Here is a 17,714-nt window from a genome sequence, read left to right as displayed (position 1 = left end):
GAAGCCGACCTGAAAAACCTGTACTTGATGGGAGAGGTAGTGGGGAGTTACAGAATCTAGAAAGATACTGATTCTAGACATCTGTTTCCCAGCTGTCTCACCAAACCTTTTCACTGGTTCTGGTACATGAGCTGATTTCCCAGGCTCAGGATATACCCGGCTCATGATAATCTTGGTGTCGTCCGTTCCCCCCCACCCCCAGTGTTTATCTGTCTTGGGTCTCTATCTTTTCTTCTGGAACTGGCTCGAACTTTCAGAACAGTTTTCAGTGATAACAGTTTTCCTTGACATGTTTTTTATTTTAATAAAGAATGTTTCAAGTATTTTACCAATTAAGTATGATGTCGACTCAAGATTTAAGATCGACACCAGGTCAAAGGAGTGTACTTCAGTTCTTACTTACCAAGAGCAATATTGTAAGGAATTAGTATCAAATTTTATCCAATGCCTTTTCCACAGCTTTGATATAATCGTATGGTTTTCAACTTTTGATAGATTACTATGATTTCCCAAACAGTGTTTTAAAACTGAATCATCCTTGCAAGTCTGAAATCAACCTTATTTGTTCATGGTATATTATTCTTTCTAATATTGTTTGATCAATGAAACAAGATTTTTTTTGCATGGCTATTAATAAATTGTGGTAGTAGCATTTAATTTTCATTTTGGTACACCTTTGTTAAGTTTTCATGCCAGGATTATGCTAGCTTGGAAAAAAATGAATCGGGAAGATTTTCTTTAGTTTTATATATCCTGGAACAGTTTAATAACAAAAGTATGTGTCCTTTGAAGGCTTAGAAGAACTTGCCCTAAACAAAAAGAAACAAGACTTGCCTGAAAGCTAAATGAACATCTTAAATTTAAAATGAATTTTAAAAAAGAACTTTTTCTATTTCTGCCAAAGTGATTGGGCTGTTTGTGTTTTCTCCTTCTCGGGTTAATTTTAATAATTTGTATTTTCCTAAAATATTGTACTTTTTGCTAAGAAGTCCATATGTATTAGTGTAAACATTTTTGCTTTTTTTAATATCATCTTTTCCATGTCTCTGGTTGTATCTTCTCTTCATTCCTTCATATTTGTGTCTTCTTTTTTGGATCTTGCCCTAGGTTTGTCTGTCTTATTGGTCTTTTTCAATAACAATCCTTGGGCGCATTTGTTGTGTCTGCTTTTCTCTGTTCCCTAATTCTTTATCTTCTGCTTTTTCTTTATCAATTCCTTCCTTTTCCTTTCCTTAGGTTCATTTTATAACTTTTTTTTTTTTTTTTAAGAGGGGAGAGGGGCAGAGGGAGACAGACAACCTTAAACAGGCTCCATGGCCAGCATGGAGCCCAGTGTGAGGCTCGATCTCAGGACCTGAGCCAAAATCAAGAGTCGGACACTTAACCGACTGAGTCACCCAGGTACCCCATTTTATTACCTTTTTCTTTTTAAAGATTTTATTTATTTATTTATTTATTTATTTCACAACAGAGATTACAGGTAGGCAGAGAGGCAGGCAGAGAGAGGAGGAAGCAGGCTTCCTGCTGAGCAGACAGCCTGATGCAGGGCTCGATCCCAGGACCCTGGGATCATGACCTGAGCCAAAGGCAGAGGCTTTAACCCACTGAGCCACCCAGGCACCCCATTTTATTACTTTTCTATCTCGCTTCTTGAGTTGGGTGCTTTGGTGAGGCACTGCATTTTCTGCTTTAGGGGTCAAAGTTTTAAAGCATGCGTAACACTGGCAGACACTGTTGGGGTTCTGACCAAAGGCACAGCTTCTTGTTGAAGAAAGAACCCAGTCCCAGGAGGCAGGAGAGCTGCATTCCAGTCCCAGCCTTGTCTCCGATCAGCTGGGTATCCCTGGTGGAGCCCCTTCTCTTCCCATGACCCTCTTTCTCATCTTAGACAACCAGGTAGAGGAGGGTCCTGGGCTGATGTTAGGAAACGTGGGCTAACGCACCTGCTTTGCCACCTGCCCCCTGCGGGACCTGAGCCCATTGCTCCCTGCCCACCGAGGGTCTCAGCTTTGCCATCTGCAGAATGGTAACAGGGTTGGTCCAGAAGTGTTTCAAGGGCCCTCCCTTCACTGATTCTTGACCACAAGTGGAGGAACTTCTATGGGCTCCAGAGAGCTCCTGCTTCTCCCAACAGGGCCACTGCTTTCACTCACTGAACAAGTATCTACAGGCCTCTGCCATTCTGACCTTGGGTGCAAAGACGTGACCCAGGAGCTTACACGCTGGAGACAGAAGCTGCCCTAGAGGGCTGTGAGCGCTGGATCAGAGGAGGATGAGGGGGGAGGCATACGAAGGCTGGGGAGAAGACCTTCTTAAGTCACCTTTATTAGAAGTGGTCAGTTCTGTCAATTCTGGTTTTCTGTTTAATGTCAGCTCTTATGGGGGAGTCAAAGGTAGTTCATTTGCTCCCCTTCCAATGCCTCATATGAAGAGACACAAGCAATGCTTGTCACAAGCTGGGATGCCCAGGCCAAAGCCAGGGAGGTGGTGAGCAGAGGGCAGGGGAGGCCACGTGCCTGCTGTTTCATAAGATTCTGGAAGGTAAGCAGAATTCTGTGAAATGAGGCAGCCTCTGGCTGTTGGCTGGACAGTCTTTGAAGGACCAGCACTAGAAAGGCTGTTGGTTTATTGGGGGAATGTTCACGGCCCATACTGTGTGCTGGCTTGGATTTTTTGGGGAGTGTTGATCAGAGGTGTTCTCTCTCCTTGGGCCACCTTCTAGTGGGTCTGAGCTCAGCATCATCTACCTGCGGGAGTGCCTGCACCAACTTGCTGGGCCCCAAAAGACATTCCTGGGACCTGGCCTGGCTCTTTGTGGTCACCAAGCTGCCCCCACCCAGTCTCCAGGGTCCACATTCAGACAAGGTCAATGTTCCACGTTCCCTCCCTTGTCCCAAGGCCACCTCATTTCCCACTGGCTTCCCAGGATGGCTGAAACAGATGCATCTCCTTCTTTCAGGAGCAAATTGGCAATTCCACCTGGAGGGTGGGGTCTTGTCCTCACTGCCCAACACCTAATCACCAAAAATCCTACCACCTAAGACCTGCGTTCCTGCCTGACTCACGAACACCTGGTTACTTACACATCACTGGCAGTGCTTAAAAGGGCCAAAGCTCTGTTTTATACCTAAGAGGTGGCCAAAACTCGGTGTCGTCTCCCTTACAGAGTTCTGCTCTGTGGGGTTTCTTCTACACCACATGAAACCCAGCACACCTGGACACCCCACTCATTCTGCATTTACTCGGGACCTACCAGGTGAGGCCCTGTGGTGGATGAATGAGGTGTCCCCCCTGCTCTCCAGGAGCCAGCCGCCTGCAAAGAGGTGAACACATCCCCCGCAGGACATCTGCCCCCGATGGCTGAGGCCTTAATCTCTGCGTCCCAGCACTCAGAACTGTGTCTGATGTGAGGAGGTACTCTCCCGCACGTTTGTGGGGTGCAAGACTAGCTCTGGGGCAGAGGAGGAAGAGCTCAGTAAGGACAGACACACAGCTGTAGGGTGTGCAGAGCGGGGAGGAGTTTGAGCTCTGCAGGTGCGTGCTGTTGGGCTGGAGGAGAGGGGGCTTTGCCAAGGTGTGGAGGGGAAGTGCAAGCCCTCCAGCTCTTGCCAGGTGAGCTGGCCCGAGCTCCGGTTTACCAGGGAAGCAGCAGAGCTGTCGTGGGTCCCTGCTGAGTGGAGCCAGGGTGGCTGGAGGTGTGTACGTGTGTATGTATGTGTGTGTGTGCGCGCGCGCACACGTGTTTGCATGCGTGAGTGACAGGAGGGGGGTGGGGGCACACTGGCGTTCGGCGCCCAGACGTGACAAATGTGCAGATGTCCCAGGAGCTGCGGACATGAGCGGCTAGCCACGGAGACACTCACCCCGTGATTTGTTGCTTTGATTCCTCAGGCCGTGACTTGGCGAGCACGACCCTCCCTGGGTACCCTCCGCACGTCCCCCCCGCTGGACAGGGCAGCTACTCAGCACCGACGCTGACAGGGATGGTGCCTGGTGAGTTTGCACTGTCGGCGTCTGCACAGCGGGCAGTGGACGGGGTTTCGAGGGAGGCATCCCCCCAAACAGCCCGGGTGACCTCTATGCTTCTGAGAAGTGGACCTGAATAAATCAGGCAGAGGCCTGCACGCTCAGCCTCTCTGTCTGCAGCTGGGCCTTCAGTGGGGCCGGCAGTGAACTTGGGAAGTCGGCGGGGTGGGGGGGGTGCCAGGGGAGGACTGTCACTCAAACAGCCCCTTGGCGGCCACACAGATAGTCTGAACACAGAGGGGTGCGGGACCTGGCCAAAGGTTGCCCAGCCAGTGCTCAGTAGGGGTCCTCCTTCATCCCCCCCCCCACCGCCACCCGATTTGCGTGAGGGGAACAGCAGGAGGCTCCCCTCACCCCCAGGTGCTCTCGGTAGCCTTACTCCCTGGCTCGAGGACCGTGTGCTCAGGACAGAGAGGCTGTTGGCTGGTGGGTTTGTCGCTTGATTCTAAGCTGAATACTGGGTGGCCGAGGAACCTTACCCCTCAGGCCAGCCACATGTCCGTCACAGGGCAGGCCGCCATGTTCCTTCCACTGTAGGATGGTGTGGGGGAAAGACAGCCCCTGTCCTGGTGCTGGCTGGCTGTGTCCTCAGGGCATGAGTGGAGCAGGGTAACCCAAAGTAGCATTTTTTTGAAAGGTGTTTAAAAAAAAATCAGGAGGAAAATCAGGACTGGGTTGGATGTGTTTATGCTTCTTTTATTCTTTTAAGGGTTAGTAGTGTTTCTTGTTCTGAATCATTTACCTGATGCCTGGCCCTTCTTCCAGTCCACCCTTGGGGTCCTGCCTAAGTAGCCCCATGTCTCTGCCAGCCTCTTTCCCGCCCGTGTCATGGGCATGTGCACCCCAGGCCTAAGGACAGGTGGTAGGTAGACAAAACCAAACGTGAGACGGGGTGTTCCCACCTATGTGTGAGTCCCCACGGGATGATGAGCGAAGCCAGGGGCGGGAAGGGAAGCCGTCCTAGCCTGACTGGGTTTTTCCCACGCTGCCGGGTCCTGGCACAGATGCCGAGGAGTGCCAGAACTCCGAACTCACTCCTGGCCTTCCCGGTTGTTACAAAGATGTATTTAACAAGGTAGGAGGACAAAGCATATTTCATTTAACGGTTTGTTAGCTTGATTTATGACTTTTAAATATGAGACATATGGGAAATGGCCTCTGTGTGTACTTGTGCCCTCGGCCTCGCCAGGGCCAGGGAGGCCTGCCAGCTTCACACCTGCAAAGAGCCTTTGCCTTTCTGCTGGGGGGATGGGCGCATGGCAGAGCCTCGGGAAATTCTGTGCACAAGGCCAGCAGAGGTGGGGGGCCCAGACTCCTTCCCACCCTACTCTCAGGAGATGGAGCCCAAGTCCTGCCCCCTGGTCCCTAATTACTAGGCTCAAGACACAAATGGTCGTGGGCTTAGCAGAGACCCCTGTGGGAACCAATGGCGGTTCCTCACACATTTACGGCAGCAGCAGGAATCACAGGCCTGAGCAAAGGTCCAGTCCAACCAAACCAGCAGCCAGACTGGTGCTAGCACAGGTCGTGATCTGTCCCCTGGCACAGAGGGCGGGTGCACGATGTGGAGAGAGGAACACAAGCATCTCGGCGGGGAGTCCCAGGTCTGCCTCCCACTCTCCCCCTTGCTTCTCTGTTTGCTTTCTCTTCTTATACACCCCCGCGATGCATCCCCTTCCAGACCCAGTGCAGGGCTGGGACGCCATGCTCAGGGAGCACGGTGCTTCGTTCCTGTTCCTCAGTGTCCAAACTCTCTCACCTCTTTGGGATTTTGTTCCCAACACGATCATCAAAGCTGTTTTTGGAATGGCTTTGTGGGGACAGGGCAGGCCCACATATGTGGTCTTCGCTGATCTGCCCCCAGGGCTGGCACACGGCCCAGAGGGCCCACCTTACAGCAGAGCAGGTCTTGGGCATGCCATTCGGGTGTCACGTGATCTGGCCTCAACTTGCCTTTCTGGTCAACTCTTTCAGCTCATCCCTCCCTCTGACTGCCCGCTGGTTCCTGGCACGCCTCACACTTTCATCGGCCAGTGTCACTCTTTTATCTGTGCCCTCGGTTTCTACTACTTCCTTCCTCCGCCTATTGGGATCCAGCTCTACCCTTCCGGCAACCTGGAAACACCACGTGCCCCGTAAAGTCTTGGTTTGGCCCTCCCCTGGCGATGTTTGATTACACCCCATAGCCTAGCATGTGTGTGGCCCAGTTAGCGGTGCCACTGGCCAGTGAGTCCTAAAGGTCAGGCCCTCTGCTTTGTCTTTTGTACCCCTCACAGTCCCTAGCACATAGTAGGCCCTTCTGTGTGTGGTGGCTGAGGGAGGGAGGCAGGGAAAATTAATAGGAAACTGTGTTTGTTTCTGTGACTGTCTTCCAGTCCTGGGGCCCAGGGCTGTGCCCTCTCTGGGGGCTCTAGGGAAAGGTCCATTCCTGCAGGCCCTGGTGTTCCCTCCCAGTCTCTGCTCTACCTTCCCAGCACGGAGGGGGTCACGTCTCCCTCTCCCTTGTAAGGATACACAGGACTGCATTTAGGGCCCGCCCGGATAATCCAGGATTCTCTTCCCTTTTTAAAATCCTTAATTACGGGGCACCTAGGTGGCTCAGTGGGTTAAGCCTCTGACTTCGGCTCAGGTCATGATCCCAGGATCGAGCCCCTCATCGGGCTCTCTGCTCAGCAGGGAGCCTGCTTCCCCCTCCCCCTCTGCCTGCCTCTCTGCCTACTTGTGATCTCTGTCTGTCAAATAAATAAAATCTTTAAAAAAAAAATAAATTCCTTAATTACATCCATAAAGGGACCCCCCCCCCCAACACACACACTCTTCCCTACCTTTTTTTTGTTCATAGAAGTACCTTCACAGGTCCCAGGAGTTAGGGCATGGATATACCACAACCTGTTTGAGGATTTCCACTTTGTTCAGATTTCTGACTCATAATCTTGGGCTTCTGAATCTGGGAGGCGTTCGTTCAGTTGTGGCCGTGCTGAAGGGGACGCCATTTCACAGACCCCAGGGGCATGCTGGTATAGTTTGTTGAAACAAACTGAAGGAGGCTGTAGAAGATGGTGTATCCCGCCTTTGTCTGAGGCTGTGACATGGCAACCGCGTGTTTCACTATATGGAATGATCCACCTGCTCCCCTAGCGGAGAATCCAGAGGGAAACCGAGATCTTCTGAGTTGTTTTTTTCCAGGACAGATTTTAGGAAATTTGGCCGCCCTTTTTTTTTAAGGCTAAGACTTTCTTTTAAGGGACGACTTTCATGTGTAAGATTTGCTTATCGGACGTTGAGGAGGGATTGCCCAAGTATACTTGAATTTTTGGCCCTGAAAACAAAATAGGCATTATGTTTTTCCATGTTAAATTCCATCTTGTTGGCTTGGACTCTGTATTTTCCATTCTGGTTCTGCCCTCAGGGTACTGCCCAACATCTCCGGCTCCAGGGCTTTCCCAGGTCTGCAGAATAGGGCTTCTTGATCTTCTCTGGTATTTGCAGATTCCATTTCTGTCTCTGCACAGCATCTGTGAGCCCTTCATCGACCACTTCCGCTGAATAAAGCAGAGAGGGCACATAATCAGCTTAGAATGGAAATGGCTGAGTTTTGTTTTCATTGAGTCCTAGCAAATGCCAACAGCTTTGCACCAGAGATTCCATGGTATCCTGATGGGTATAACTAGTTGATTCCTGCCTGGAGATGTTTGTACAACCTAACAGATATCGACATGGCATTTGAAACTCTTAAAATGTCCAGGCTGGGTGAGAAGGAAGGGCGTTCACTGCCCTTTGGCTTCCATGAGTCTCAGCAGCCAGGAAACGGTCTTTGAGACAACCCAGCAAGGGACGTGCCCACATGCCCTCCACGAGCCGCCCCTCTGGGAGCTTTAGGCCCGAGGGCCAAGAAATCCTGACCATGACCTGTTTGCCTTCCTGGGGCTGCAGCCGACGAGAAGCTGGTTGGGAGGCCTAGAAGGAGCGCAGCCAGTTCCTCCTGTCCTGGCCTCTCTGCTTGCTGTGGGTGGGTGTACATTGTTTCTAGGTGCTTTTCAGTTAAGTTGCTCGGTTAACTGGTGGCTTTTGTTTTCATAAACAAGGTAGTGAGGGTGGATAGAACAGGAACCTGAGGCCAGCAAGGAGGGCTGGAACGACAGCGAGAGATGGGCAGGCCCTGCGCCCGCAGGACTCTGGTGGGAGGAACGAGAGGCAGGTGCGGCTTCTCCTCAGCCCCTCTCTGCTGCTCTTACGGGCCTAGCCCTTTCCTCCCTGTGGGGTTCACCTCAGAGGGGTCTGCCTGGTAACCAAATGCGTATTAACTCCCTATTGCTATGCAATGAGTTACCACAAACTAGTGACCTAAAACATAAATTCACCATCTTACAGTTCTGGAGGTCAGAAGTCCACAGTGGGTCTCAGTGGGCTAACATCAAGGTGGCGGCAGGGCTATGTTCCTCCTGGAGACTCTGAGGGGAATTGTTTCCTTGCCTTTTCCAGTGTGGAGATACTCCCTGCATTCCTTGGTTGGCGGCCCCAGTCCTTTATCTTCAAAGCTAGCGGTGTTGGGCTGGATTGTTATTGTGACGCTATCTTTCTACTTCTCTCTCCAATCTCCCTCTTCCCCTTCTAAGGACTCGTGGGATTTTATTGGCCCCACCTGGGTAATCCAGGTTACTCTTCTTGGCTTTCAGCTAATTAGCAATTCCCATTTGCTGTATCACCCACCATGCTCACAGGCTCCAGGAATTAGGATGTAGACCTCTTGGGTCCGGAGCCATTATTCTGCCTCCCACACCAGACAAACAAGGAGCCCCCCATTGTTCCTCTCAAAAAGCATCCTGTTCTTTTCATGCAGGATACTAAGCACAGGTGAAGGACTTTCCTTAGTGATTTACTCTACCCTTGTCCTCTTTCCCGTCAGATCTGTGCAGTCTACAAGGGCTGTGCAGTATACAAAACTAGGTCTGTTTTGTTCACCGCCATGTCCCAGTCCCCAACCACACGGTGAAGTGTGGGACACTGGAGCCAGATTGCCTGGCTTTGAATCCCCATTCTGTATCTCACTAGCTGTGTGACTTGGGGCAAGAGATGAAAATTCTTTGTGCCCTCCTTTCCTTCTCATCTGTAAAATGGGGGTGATGGGAATAAGAGTGAGCTTTAATGATGTAATTTGTGTGATGCTCTTAAAATTTTACTTAGCACGCAGTAAGTGGCAAGCGTCAATGATGATGGTGGCCTGACCTAGGCTGGTGTCAGATTGAGGACTCTCCAGCAGAGTTCATGGCCCATAGAGCCCATGCATTGGTGGGAGAAATAGAAAAGAATCCAGTTACAGGCAAGAGAGTTGGCGAGCAGGAGTGGGGGCAAGGGGTGCCCAGCATGGAAGCAAGAGCCTGGATTGTAGCCAGAGTCAGCCAGGGAGTCACTGTGTGATCTGAGAATGCCATTTCCACTTTCTGGCCTTCGCTTAGCAAGCATATGGACCATGGGGAAAATATATTCTGCACAATTCTGAAAGGCATGGCTAGGACCAGTGAATGGGAGCCAGAAGGATCCCTTTCCAGTCTTATATAAGGCCCCTTCTGCAAAATTAGAACTGAGGATAGGCAAATGGGCTGGTTGGGGAGGGGAAGGGCTGACAAACGAGGAAGGACCTGGTCGAGGGATTGAAGCGTGGGGGGTGGGGATTGGACCAGTGCTCCCCAATGCCTCCCACTGCTAAGTGTCAGGCTCAGAGAGTGTTTGCTTAGAGAATGATTGGCCTTTGGTTTTAGCTCTTTCTTCTCCTCACTGGGGTTTCTGGTGGTCCTGTGGCCTGGGTACTTTGAAAAATCCCTCCACACCTTTCAAAGCTCACCCTGGGCTCCCCGGAGACCACCTGTTGCTCGTTCCTGACTCTTTGCTGCCCTCTAGTGGCCTCCAGTCGCTCTGCCACACCAGGAACAGAACTGACTGGGGGGAACACCGGACTCAACCAGGGGGAAACAGCAGGTGGCTGGTCGGTTGGTTCATTCTTCACACACTTCCTGGAAGTGCCAGTTCTAGGCTAGGTCTGGTATTGCAGACACAGTCCCTGCCCTCAGGCAGCTCACGGAGAGGCTGGGGAGACAGATATAAAAAAATCATCCCTGCATGCTGCGTTAAGAGCTAAAATGTAGGAATGTGCCGAGGAAATGTGAAGGAGGGGGCTGCTGAATTTGTTGGGCCCATGGGGTGAGGTGGGGGAAACCAGGGAAGGCTTCCCAGAGGAGGTCACTAGGGCGGGACCTTGAAAGGTGAGTTGGCAGTCTGAGAAATTGGAGGGGTGGTGTTGGGTGAGAAGACCTAAGGACTAGAGAGCCTGGGCATCCAGCCAGAGTTTTGGGGTGCAGACAGGGACAGACAGGAAGGACTGGCTGGGCCGAGTGAAGAAGGGCCTCTCCCAGCACCCAAACATCAACCCCAGGAAACCTCGGGTGCCTTGAGGTTGTGCAACCAACTGCTGTGACCACCAGCAGGCTCTGCGCAGGTAGATCGGGGTGTGAGTCTGGGTGAGGCGGCTGTGCCTTTGTGGAATGGAGCCTGAGGACTGGTCTGGGCAGCCCAGAGCTGGCTCCTGGGACCCCTGTGTTGAAGTGATGCTGGGATGGGGAGAAACCAGTACCCACAATGAGCTTTAACGATCTCTTTGCTGTATTGGGGAAAGAAGAGAATTGAGAGGCAGGACTCCCGGGTGGCACAGTCAGTGAAGCCTCCGACTCAGTCACAGCTCAGGTTTTGATGTCAGGGTGGTGAGTTGAAGCCCCATGCTGGGCTCCACACTAGGCATGGAGCCTATAAAAAAAAAAAAAAAAAAAACTGCAAAATCCAAGATTCAGAGATGGAAAACACACTGGAAGCAGGAAGTTCCTACTGAAATTCAGAGATCTGGGTGCTGATTCCAGCTGCCAGATACTCGTAGTGTGACCTTGGGACATGGCCTTGGGGTTCCCTGCTCTCTCTTAAAACAGGAGGCAGGAGGTGAGGAGATTGGATACGATGTTCCCTAAGAGGGTTTCTGGTCCTGCTCTTCTAGGACTTCTATGCCTGTGACACCTCTGCCTTCTGGTATCACCTCCCAGGTTGACTGGAAGGTTCTCTGAGCCCTGCCACGTCTGTGTTAAGTGAGCAGCAAATACGTCTACGTTTCCTTTAGGTCTGGGTCTGTGATGTGATAGGGCAATGGCCCTGGGCTGTCCTGTGTGCTTTGGTAATGACTTCCAAGAGGTAGAGCTGAAGGCAGGGGGCCTCAGGATATGTTCATCCTGTATACCCACTGCCAAGTCTCTACACCGCTGTGCCGGCAAAGACTAGCCTTCAGAGCCTCTGCACCCGGGGTGGGCTCTTATAGACTTTAGACTCTAGAATTTTAGGACAAATTTTAGAAGCAGCAAAGGTCACCATGATTAGTTCCATCTAAATGCTATTCTTAAAAATATATATATATATTTATTTATATATTTATATGAGAAAAAGAGTGAGAGAAAGAGAGCACCGGCGTGAGTGCCTGCACATGAGTGGGGGGAAGGGCAGAGGGGGAGACTCTCAAGCAGACTCCCTGCTGAGCACGAAGCCCGATGACGATGATTTGGGCCTTGAACCCAGGACCCATGAGCTAAAACCGAGTCAGACACTCAGCTTGAGCCACCCAGGTGTCCCGAGTTTTCAGTTAGTGAGAACTGAGTCTCAGACAAACTGCCACCTGCAAAGCCAGTTCGATCTAGTTTTAGGGACCTTGAGGGGAGGAGACCTTTCTCACACAGCCATGGCAGGTGCAGGTGACAAGCAGGATCCTAGCTGGGGAGGCCTGCTGTGCCCAGAGCCAGGAGCTCACTGGCTGCCCAGGAAGTATCCAGCACCAGGGAGCTTGGAGCAGGAGTTGAGGACGTCTGTCGTCCCCTCCGGGCGGGCTTCTCTGTGTCTGCCTGTCCCCATCTCCACTCCCTCTGATGGCGGTTACTGAGAACCAGTCACAAGTGAGGGAGACCGTGTGTCTGGGTTCCTGACTTTTCATTTCCCCCTGATGTGCCTCTGCAAGTGGTATTTAAAAAAAAGAAAAGAAAAACGAAAACAAATTGTGGATTATGATGCCTTTTTAGGAAATTGGGGGATTCAGTCAGGATTTTTTTTTTAAAAAGAAACTGAAGCAGGTGGAGGGCATCTGAGCACGGGGTGAAGAGAAGCGGGGCAGGTAGACCTGGTGGCTGTCCACGGCCTTCCCAGCCCCAAGATGTTGGGTTCCCGGCTTGGTTCAGAGAGGAGTGCAGGGACCCAGCCCTCGAGTGTGGGTGTCCTGAGGAGAATGGGCAGCCTCATTGGGCCTGGGGCCCTCATCCTCCTAAGTCCTGAGGGCCGAGTCAGGTTCTAGGACATACACCCTCAGGGGACAAGGGCAGACCTAGCAGAGTGTCCCAGGGGAGTCAAACTCAGCACTTGGCCACACAGTAAATGGCAGAGCAGCCCGGCTCGCAAGCCGCCAGGGATGGTAAGCCCTCCTGTTGCATCGCCTCCCAGGACCACTTTCTGCTTGAAGGTCTGCTAATGGGCTGGGTGTCCGTTCTCTCTGGTTAAGGGGTCGAGTCCTGGTTGGGGCAAACAAGGAAATGGTGCTTTGGGCCTGGCTCAGCTGGCTGGGCTAGGAAGGGAAAGGCTGGGAGGAACCCCTCTGGAGGGAAGGGGTCCCCATGCAAGAGCCAGTGCCCCACAGTGTCCAAGGTTCAGACCAGCCCACTTTTTCCGACTCCAATAATCTACCCATTGGAGGCTTAGGGCCCAGCCCACTTTTTCCGGCTAACATTCCTCCTATTTTTTTTTTTTTTAAAGATTTTATTTATTGGGCGCCTGGGTGGCTCAGTGGGTTAAAGCCTCTGCCTTCGGCTCGGGTCATGATCTCAGGGTCCTGGGATCGAGGCCCGCATCGGGCTCTCTGCTCAGCGGGGAGCCTGCTTCCTCCTCTCTCTGCCTACTTGTGATCTCTCTCTCTCTCTCTCTCTGTCAAATAAATAAAATCTTAAAAAAAAAAAAAAAGATTTTATTTATTTATTTCACAGAGATCACAAGTAGGCAGAGAGGCAGGCAGAGAGAGAGGGGGAAGCAGGCTCCCCGCCAAGCAGAGAGCCCAATGTGGGGCTTGATCCCAGGACCCTGGGATCATGACCCAAGCCGAAGGCAGAGGCTTTAACCCACTGAGGCACCCAGGCACTCCACATTCCTCCTAGTTTTTATGACATTATCTGTGAGTGTATCTTAGCCCCTACCACACTGGGGGTCCTGAAGAAGGAGGCTGACATCCTAGCCAGGACTTTCTATGGGACAGTAATGGGGAATGCAGGGTCCCTGAGAGGTCGTGGGCTAAGGGCCCAAGAGTTTTCAGGAATTTACAACAATTTGAAGCCTAACTGAAACTATTTTTGCCTCAAAAATTTAAAAAGGAAGCCAGAAAACTGGCATTAATAAATGTTCAATTTAGGGTCTGCAAATTGTAACATTATGTTAACTTCATTAACTATTAAATTTAGTGCTCATAAAAATTTCATTACATTTGAAAACAACTTTTAAGTTGGATTTTCTCACTTGGCAAGGATTCCCTGATCTGTATCTTAATTGCTGAGAAATCATAGCCAACCGTAGGTTAGATAAATTGCTTGTGGCTACATAATCTCAGAAGCAAAATTATAAGAATCAGCCTTCTGTATTTTTAGAGTGAGAAGTATTACTGCGGTACCTTTATGTGTGAAGTACTGTACTGTGGGTGGGAGAGGTGCCCCCAGAGGAAGGCACTTGGGGGTCTGGGAAGAAACAGTGTGGGAGATACCCGATGTCCTGTTGAACCATACTGAACATAAGAAATAATGGGGGGTGGGACGTCTGGATGGCTCAGTTGGTTAAGCTGCTGCCTTTGGCTCAGGTCATGATCCCAGGGTCCTGGGATTGAGTCCCCGAGTCAGGTTCCTTGCTCAGCAGGGAGCCTGTTTCTCTCTCCGCCTCTGCCTGCCACTCTGCCTGCTTGTGCGCTCTCTCTCTCTCTGACAAATAAATAAATAACTAAAATCTTTTTTTTAAAAATGGGGAGACCTTGAGCTGATTAGGTTTCAGCAGCCAGCCCACCATCCAGCCATCTACCAGCTTTTCTCTTTTCTTCTCCGTCTCTCTCTCTCTCCCTTCCAACATTTACTGACTATTTGCATGGGCCAAGCACAAACCTAGGCAAAGAAAGGTGAAAGTCGTGCCGTTGTCCATGAAAAGCTCTTAGTCTGTAGTGCAGATGGGCAAGTCGGTAAGGATCTAGGGAGACAGACGTGGAGATAAACCCAGGGGCTCTGGGAGCACAGAAAAGGGAGGCTGCAGCCTCGATTAGGGATATCAGGCATAGAGAACTCCAGAATTTTTCTATAGGAAGCTTGGAGGGGGACGGGCATGTCTGAAGCAGACTTCGCAGAGTTTTGGTAAAATTGTGAAATGCTGTCCACATCAAAGAATGTAAGAGGTTAGGGGTGTAGCTAATCCCGGGTCAGGGGAGGAATCTAGGAAGAGATGAGTGTCTGCCTTGGGCTTGTCACTGAGGATGAAACCTATGTTGGTCTGTGGAAGGTGGAGGGAGGAGGGGGACAATGAATGAATCAAGGGTGGGGGGCAGTGAGTACGGAAGGTAGGCTCTGCTTCTATACACACTGGAGTTCTTCCAAAAAGCCAGATTGAATCTGCTGGGGTTGTCTGCGTCTTCCTCCCTTTGATTTGCTGGAATCTGCAGCCCCCATGTACCAGCCCTCATCTGCGGTCAGCCCTCAGTTGGCGGGACCATCCTCTCTAAGCCTGTGGGTCACTCTGCCTGGGGCGTCTCTCCAGAGAAGCGCGGGCAGTGCTCCAAGCCTTCTGGGGGCACGGAGATCCAGGAGGGCTCGGCACCTGCTCCTCAAAAGACTTCTTAACGAGGCCGAAACGCTTACACCCGTGAGCTAATTCCACCCGCGGGCCTCCCGCCTGTCCGTGTGGTGGTGTCACAGGAGCACCTCTATGACCCCAGGGCACAGCTTGAAAGCACCTGGGGAGGTTGGAGGGTCGTGGCCACTTCAGGGGCAGGCTCGCTGAGTTCAGAGAGGTATCACGCCTTGCCAGGGGTGCACAGCCAAGAGGGGAGCAGCTGGGCCTGGCACCTGGCACTCCCGCTCCAGTTCACCCAGCCCCTGGGGCCCGTGGAGGGAAGGAATGGGCTCTGGGCCCAGGAGACGGTCTTGGTTTCCTTGGTGCGCTGACAGGGCTGTGATGGCCTTCCTGACCCAGAGACCTCATTATGGCCCAGAAGAGCCTCTTCCCAGCTGGGACACCAGAGAACCACACTTCAGATTCCAGTACTTTCCCTTCTACTCCGCTTCTTCCCCTCTCCATGCTTGACCCATCTTCTAGGCACCCAGTCAGATGCTCTGTCTTACAGGAAACCGGCCTCTGCGCGCCTCCCCCTCCGAGCCTCTGCCCGGGGCCTCCACTCTCCACGGAGCACACCCCAGTCCCCCTCGGTCAGAGCTGCGGTTGGTGGAGTGTTCCCATCTACTGGTTGCCCCTCTCGGAATCCCCCACCTGCTCTGTCCCTGAATACAGTAGGCGCTCAGTGGAGATGGGTGGAATTCGTTTGCATCAGGCACAGGCCCCTCCCTACCTTGTCCTGAGAAGAGAGTCAGGGGCATAGGGCCCAACTGGGTAATTAAGCAGAGCTTCGGCCTGGCTTCCGTGCCCCACTCTTTCTTCCAATATTTGCTCTGGCTCCTGGCTGCAAGACGCTGAGACAATGGCCCTTGTTACCCTCTGTTTGAGTTATTTATTTTTTTCACTTTTCCCTCCTTCCCCTCTCAGGGGACTCACCTCTTGCCCTCATCCCTCATGTTTTCCCTTTCACTTGACTGTCACTCTCATTGTCCTCCCGGGGCCAGGAACGCAGGGTGACAGGCAAGGGGAGCCCAACCGGGCCGGGGAGGCTGGAAATATAGTCATTAATGGGACCCGCGAAGCCCAGATGTCCTCCCTGAATGCGGGTAATTTGTTTTTAATGAAAAACCACGCGGTGACCCTGAACAAATGAATTTTCTTTATAAGGAGTCTATGTGCAACGGCACACATAAAGGACCCAAATCGGGGAGATGTAGATCCAGGATTGAAAGAAAGAGAAGGAGGGAAGGAGTGGAAAAGAGAGCAAGAGAGATAAGAGCCAGGAAGGGAAATTTAAAAATGACAACTGTGTTATCATGTCCTTTTGTCTAAAGAGCGATCCCAGGTCACAAATGCCTTGGGCATTGTCCCGCCAGCTCAGATGCGTGACAGTTGTGGCCATTTCGAGGTCTTGTTCACAACAATGCAAAGAATACGAACCACCATCTGGACAGATCTTTACAATTTACAAGCCTCTTTCGTGGGTCATCTCAGAGGATCCACGCTGTGGTGTGAGGAGGGCATGGTTCATAGTCCCATTTCACAGAGACGAAAACTGAGGCTTAGGAAGAGTGGTCCACGTCAGGTCACACAGCTAGCGGTGGTCCAGTCCAGACGACAAGGGAAGGACTTTGCAGTTTGGAGTCGGACTCTTAGAAACACTGCGTTAACATCTAGAAAGCACTTTCTAGAGAAGGGTGTGCTCGAGCAGATCTGGGTTGGGGGCAGGGGGTGCCATGTCTGTCTGTACCTAGGAGTCTTGGATTGAAGCAAATCCCCACAGTCCCTGGAACTTGCTTTCCATCGGGTCTTTGTCAATGTGCAGACTCTCTGAGGGCACTTTGAGTGGGGGAGTTCTGGCAACAGGACTCCCCAGGAAGAAGCTGGAGACATTTGGGAAAATGGCCGCAAGGGAATCCAACGTGGAGACCAGCTGTGTACCAGCTGCCATGACCCAGGATTTTGTGGTGGGGGTGTGAAGCAGGGAACGGGAAGGCACTGACTCGGTGGGGACCCCAGCTGCGCGCCCCACCCCTGGCTTTGGGGGACTCTGCCTGTAGGAAAAGCACTGGAGGCAGTGAGCCCAGGTCTAGACTGGGGCGCGTCTGCCTTGTGGGGAGTGTTTTGTGCTAACACATTCCCCACAGAGGCCTGGACGTCTTCCCCCTACCCCCGCACATGCTGTAGCTGCAGCTCCCTCTGCCACAGATGGACAGGGCCGGACTGAACCTGAGAAATCAGCCTGCGAGTGTGCCCATGAGGTCAAGGAAAGCACTTGCTCAGGGTCCCACAGCCAATCAGAGGAAGAGCCAGACTGGCCTTCTTGCGGTGGTAGCCGCCTGCTCTGTTGTTCCTACTGGGGAGATACCAGTGCCCCTGCCTGCCTCACTCTCAGTTTTTCACCGAAGCAGTGAAAAGAGAGCATTTTGTCTCCTGACCTCAGGCAGGCCTGGTATTCCTGGTTCCTAGAACAACCCAAAGCAGGACTCCCACCCAACTGACCCCCACTTTGGCGTGCTCTTCCTGAGCCCACATCTCTCCCCTAGCCCTAGGACCCAGCCAGCTGCCAGGGCATCTCCTGGGATGGAGACAGTTCCTGTGCCCGGGCCCATGAGAGCTTCTGCTGGGGGCCTGTAGGCCAGGCCAAGACCCCAGCTCCTCCCGCTGTCTGCTTTTCCCCCAGAGCCAGGCAGCTAGACAAAAAGAAATGATTGTTTTCTTTTCCTGGGTTCAGTTTCCCTCTGGAAGTTGTGACCCAATTAGAA

General features: G+C 51.9%; 1 protein-coding gene across 2 annotated transcripts in view; it reads left to right on the top strand.

Annotated features, from left to right (window-relative positions):
• LOC111145877 (paired box 5) overlaps positions 1–17,714 on the top strand; it is a 191,327-nt gene that overhangs the window by 146,277 nt on the left and 27,336 nt on the right. For both annotated transcript variants that reach the window (XM_022501163.1, XM_022501162.1), the window contains one exon: positions 3,892–3,993. In XM_022501163.1, the coding sequence (XP_022356871.1) occupies positions 3,892–3,993 (102 nt within the window). The remainder of the gene's footprint in view (positions 1–3,891; positions 3,994–17,714) is intronic.

Source organism: Enhydra lutris, unplaced genomic scaffold (assembly GCF_002288905.1).
Source record: "Enhydra lutris kenyoni isolate GAN:26980312 unplaced genomic scaffold, ASM228890v2 scaffoldscaffold13, whole genome shotgun sequence".
Classification (NCBI taxonomy): Eukaryota; Metazoa; Chordata; class Mammalia; order Carnivora; family Mustelidae; genus Enhydra; species Enhydra lutris.
The sequence above is the reverse complement of the archived record's forward strand: the minus strand, read 5'-3'. Positions and strand labels throughout refer to the sequence as shown.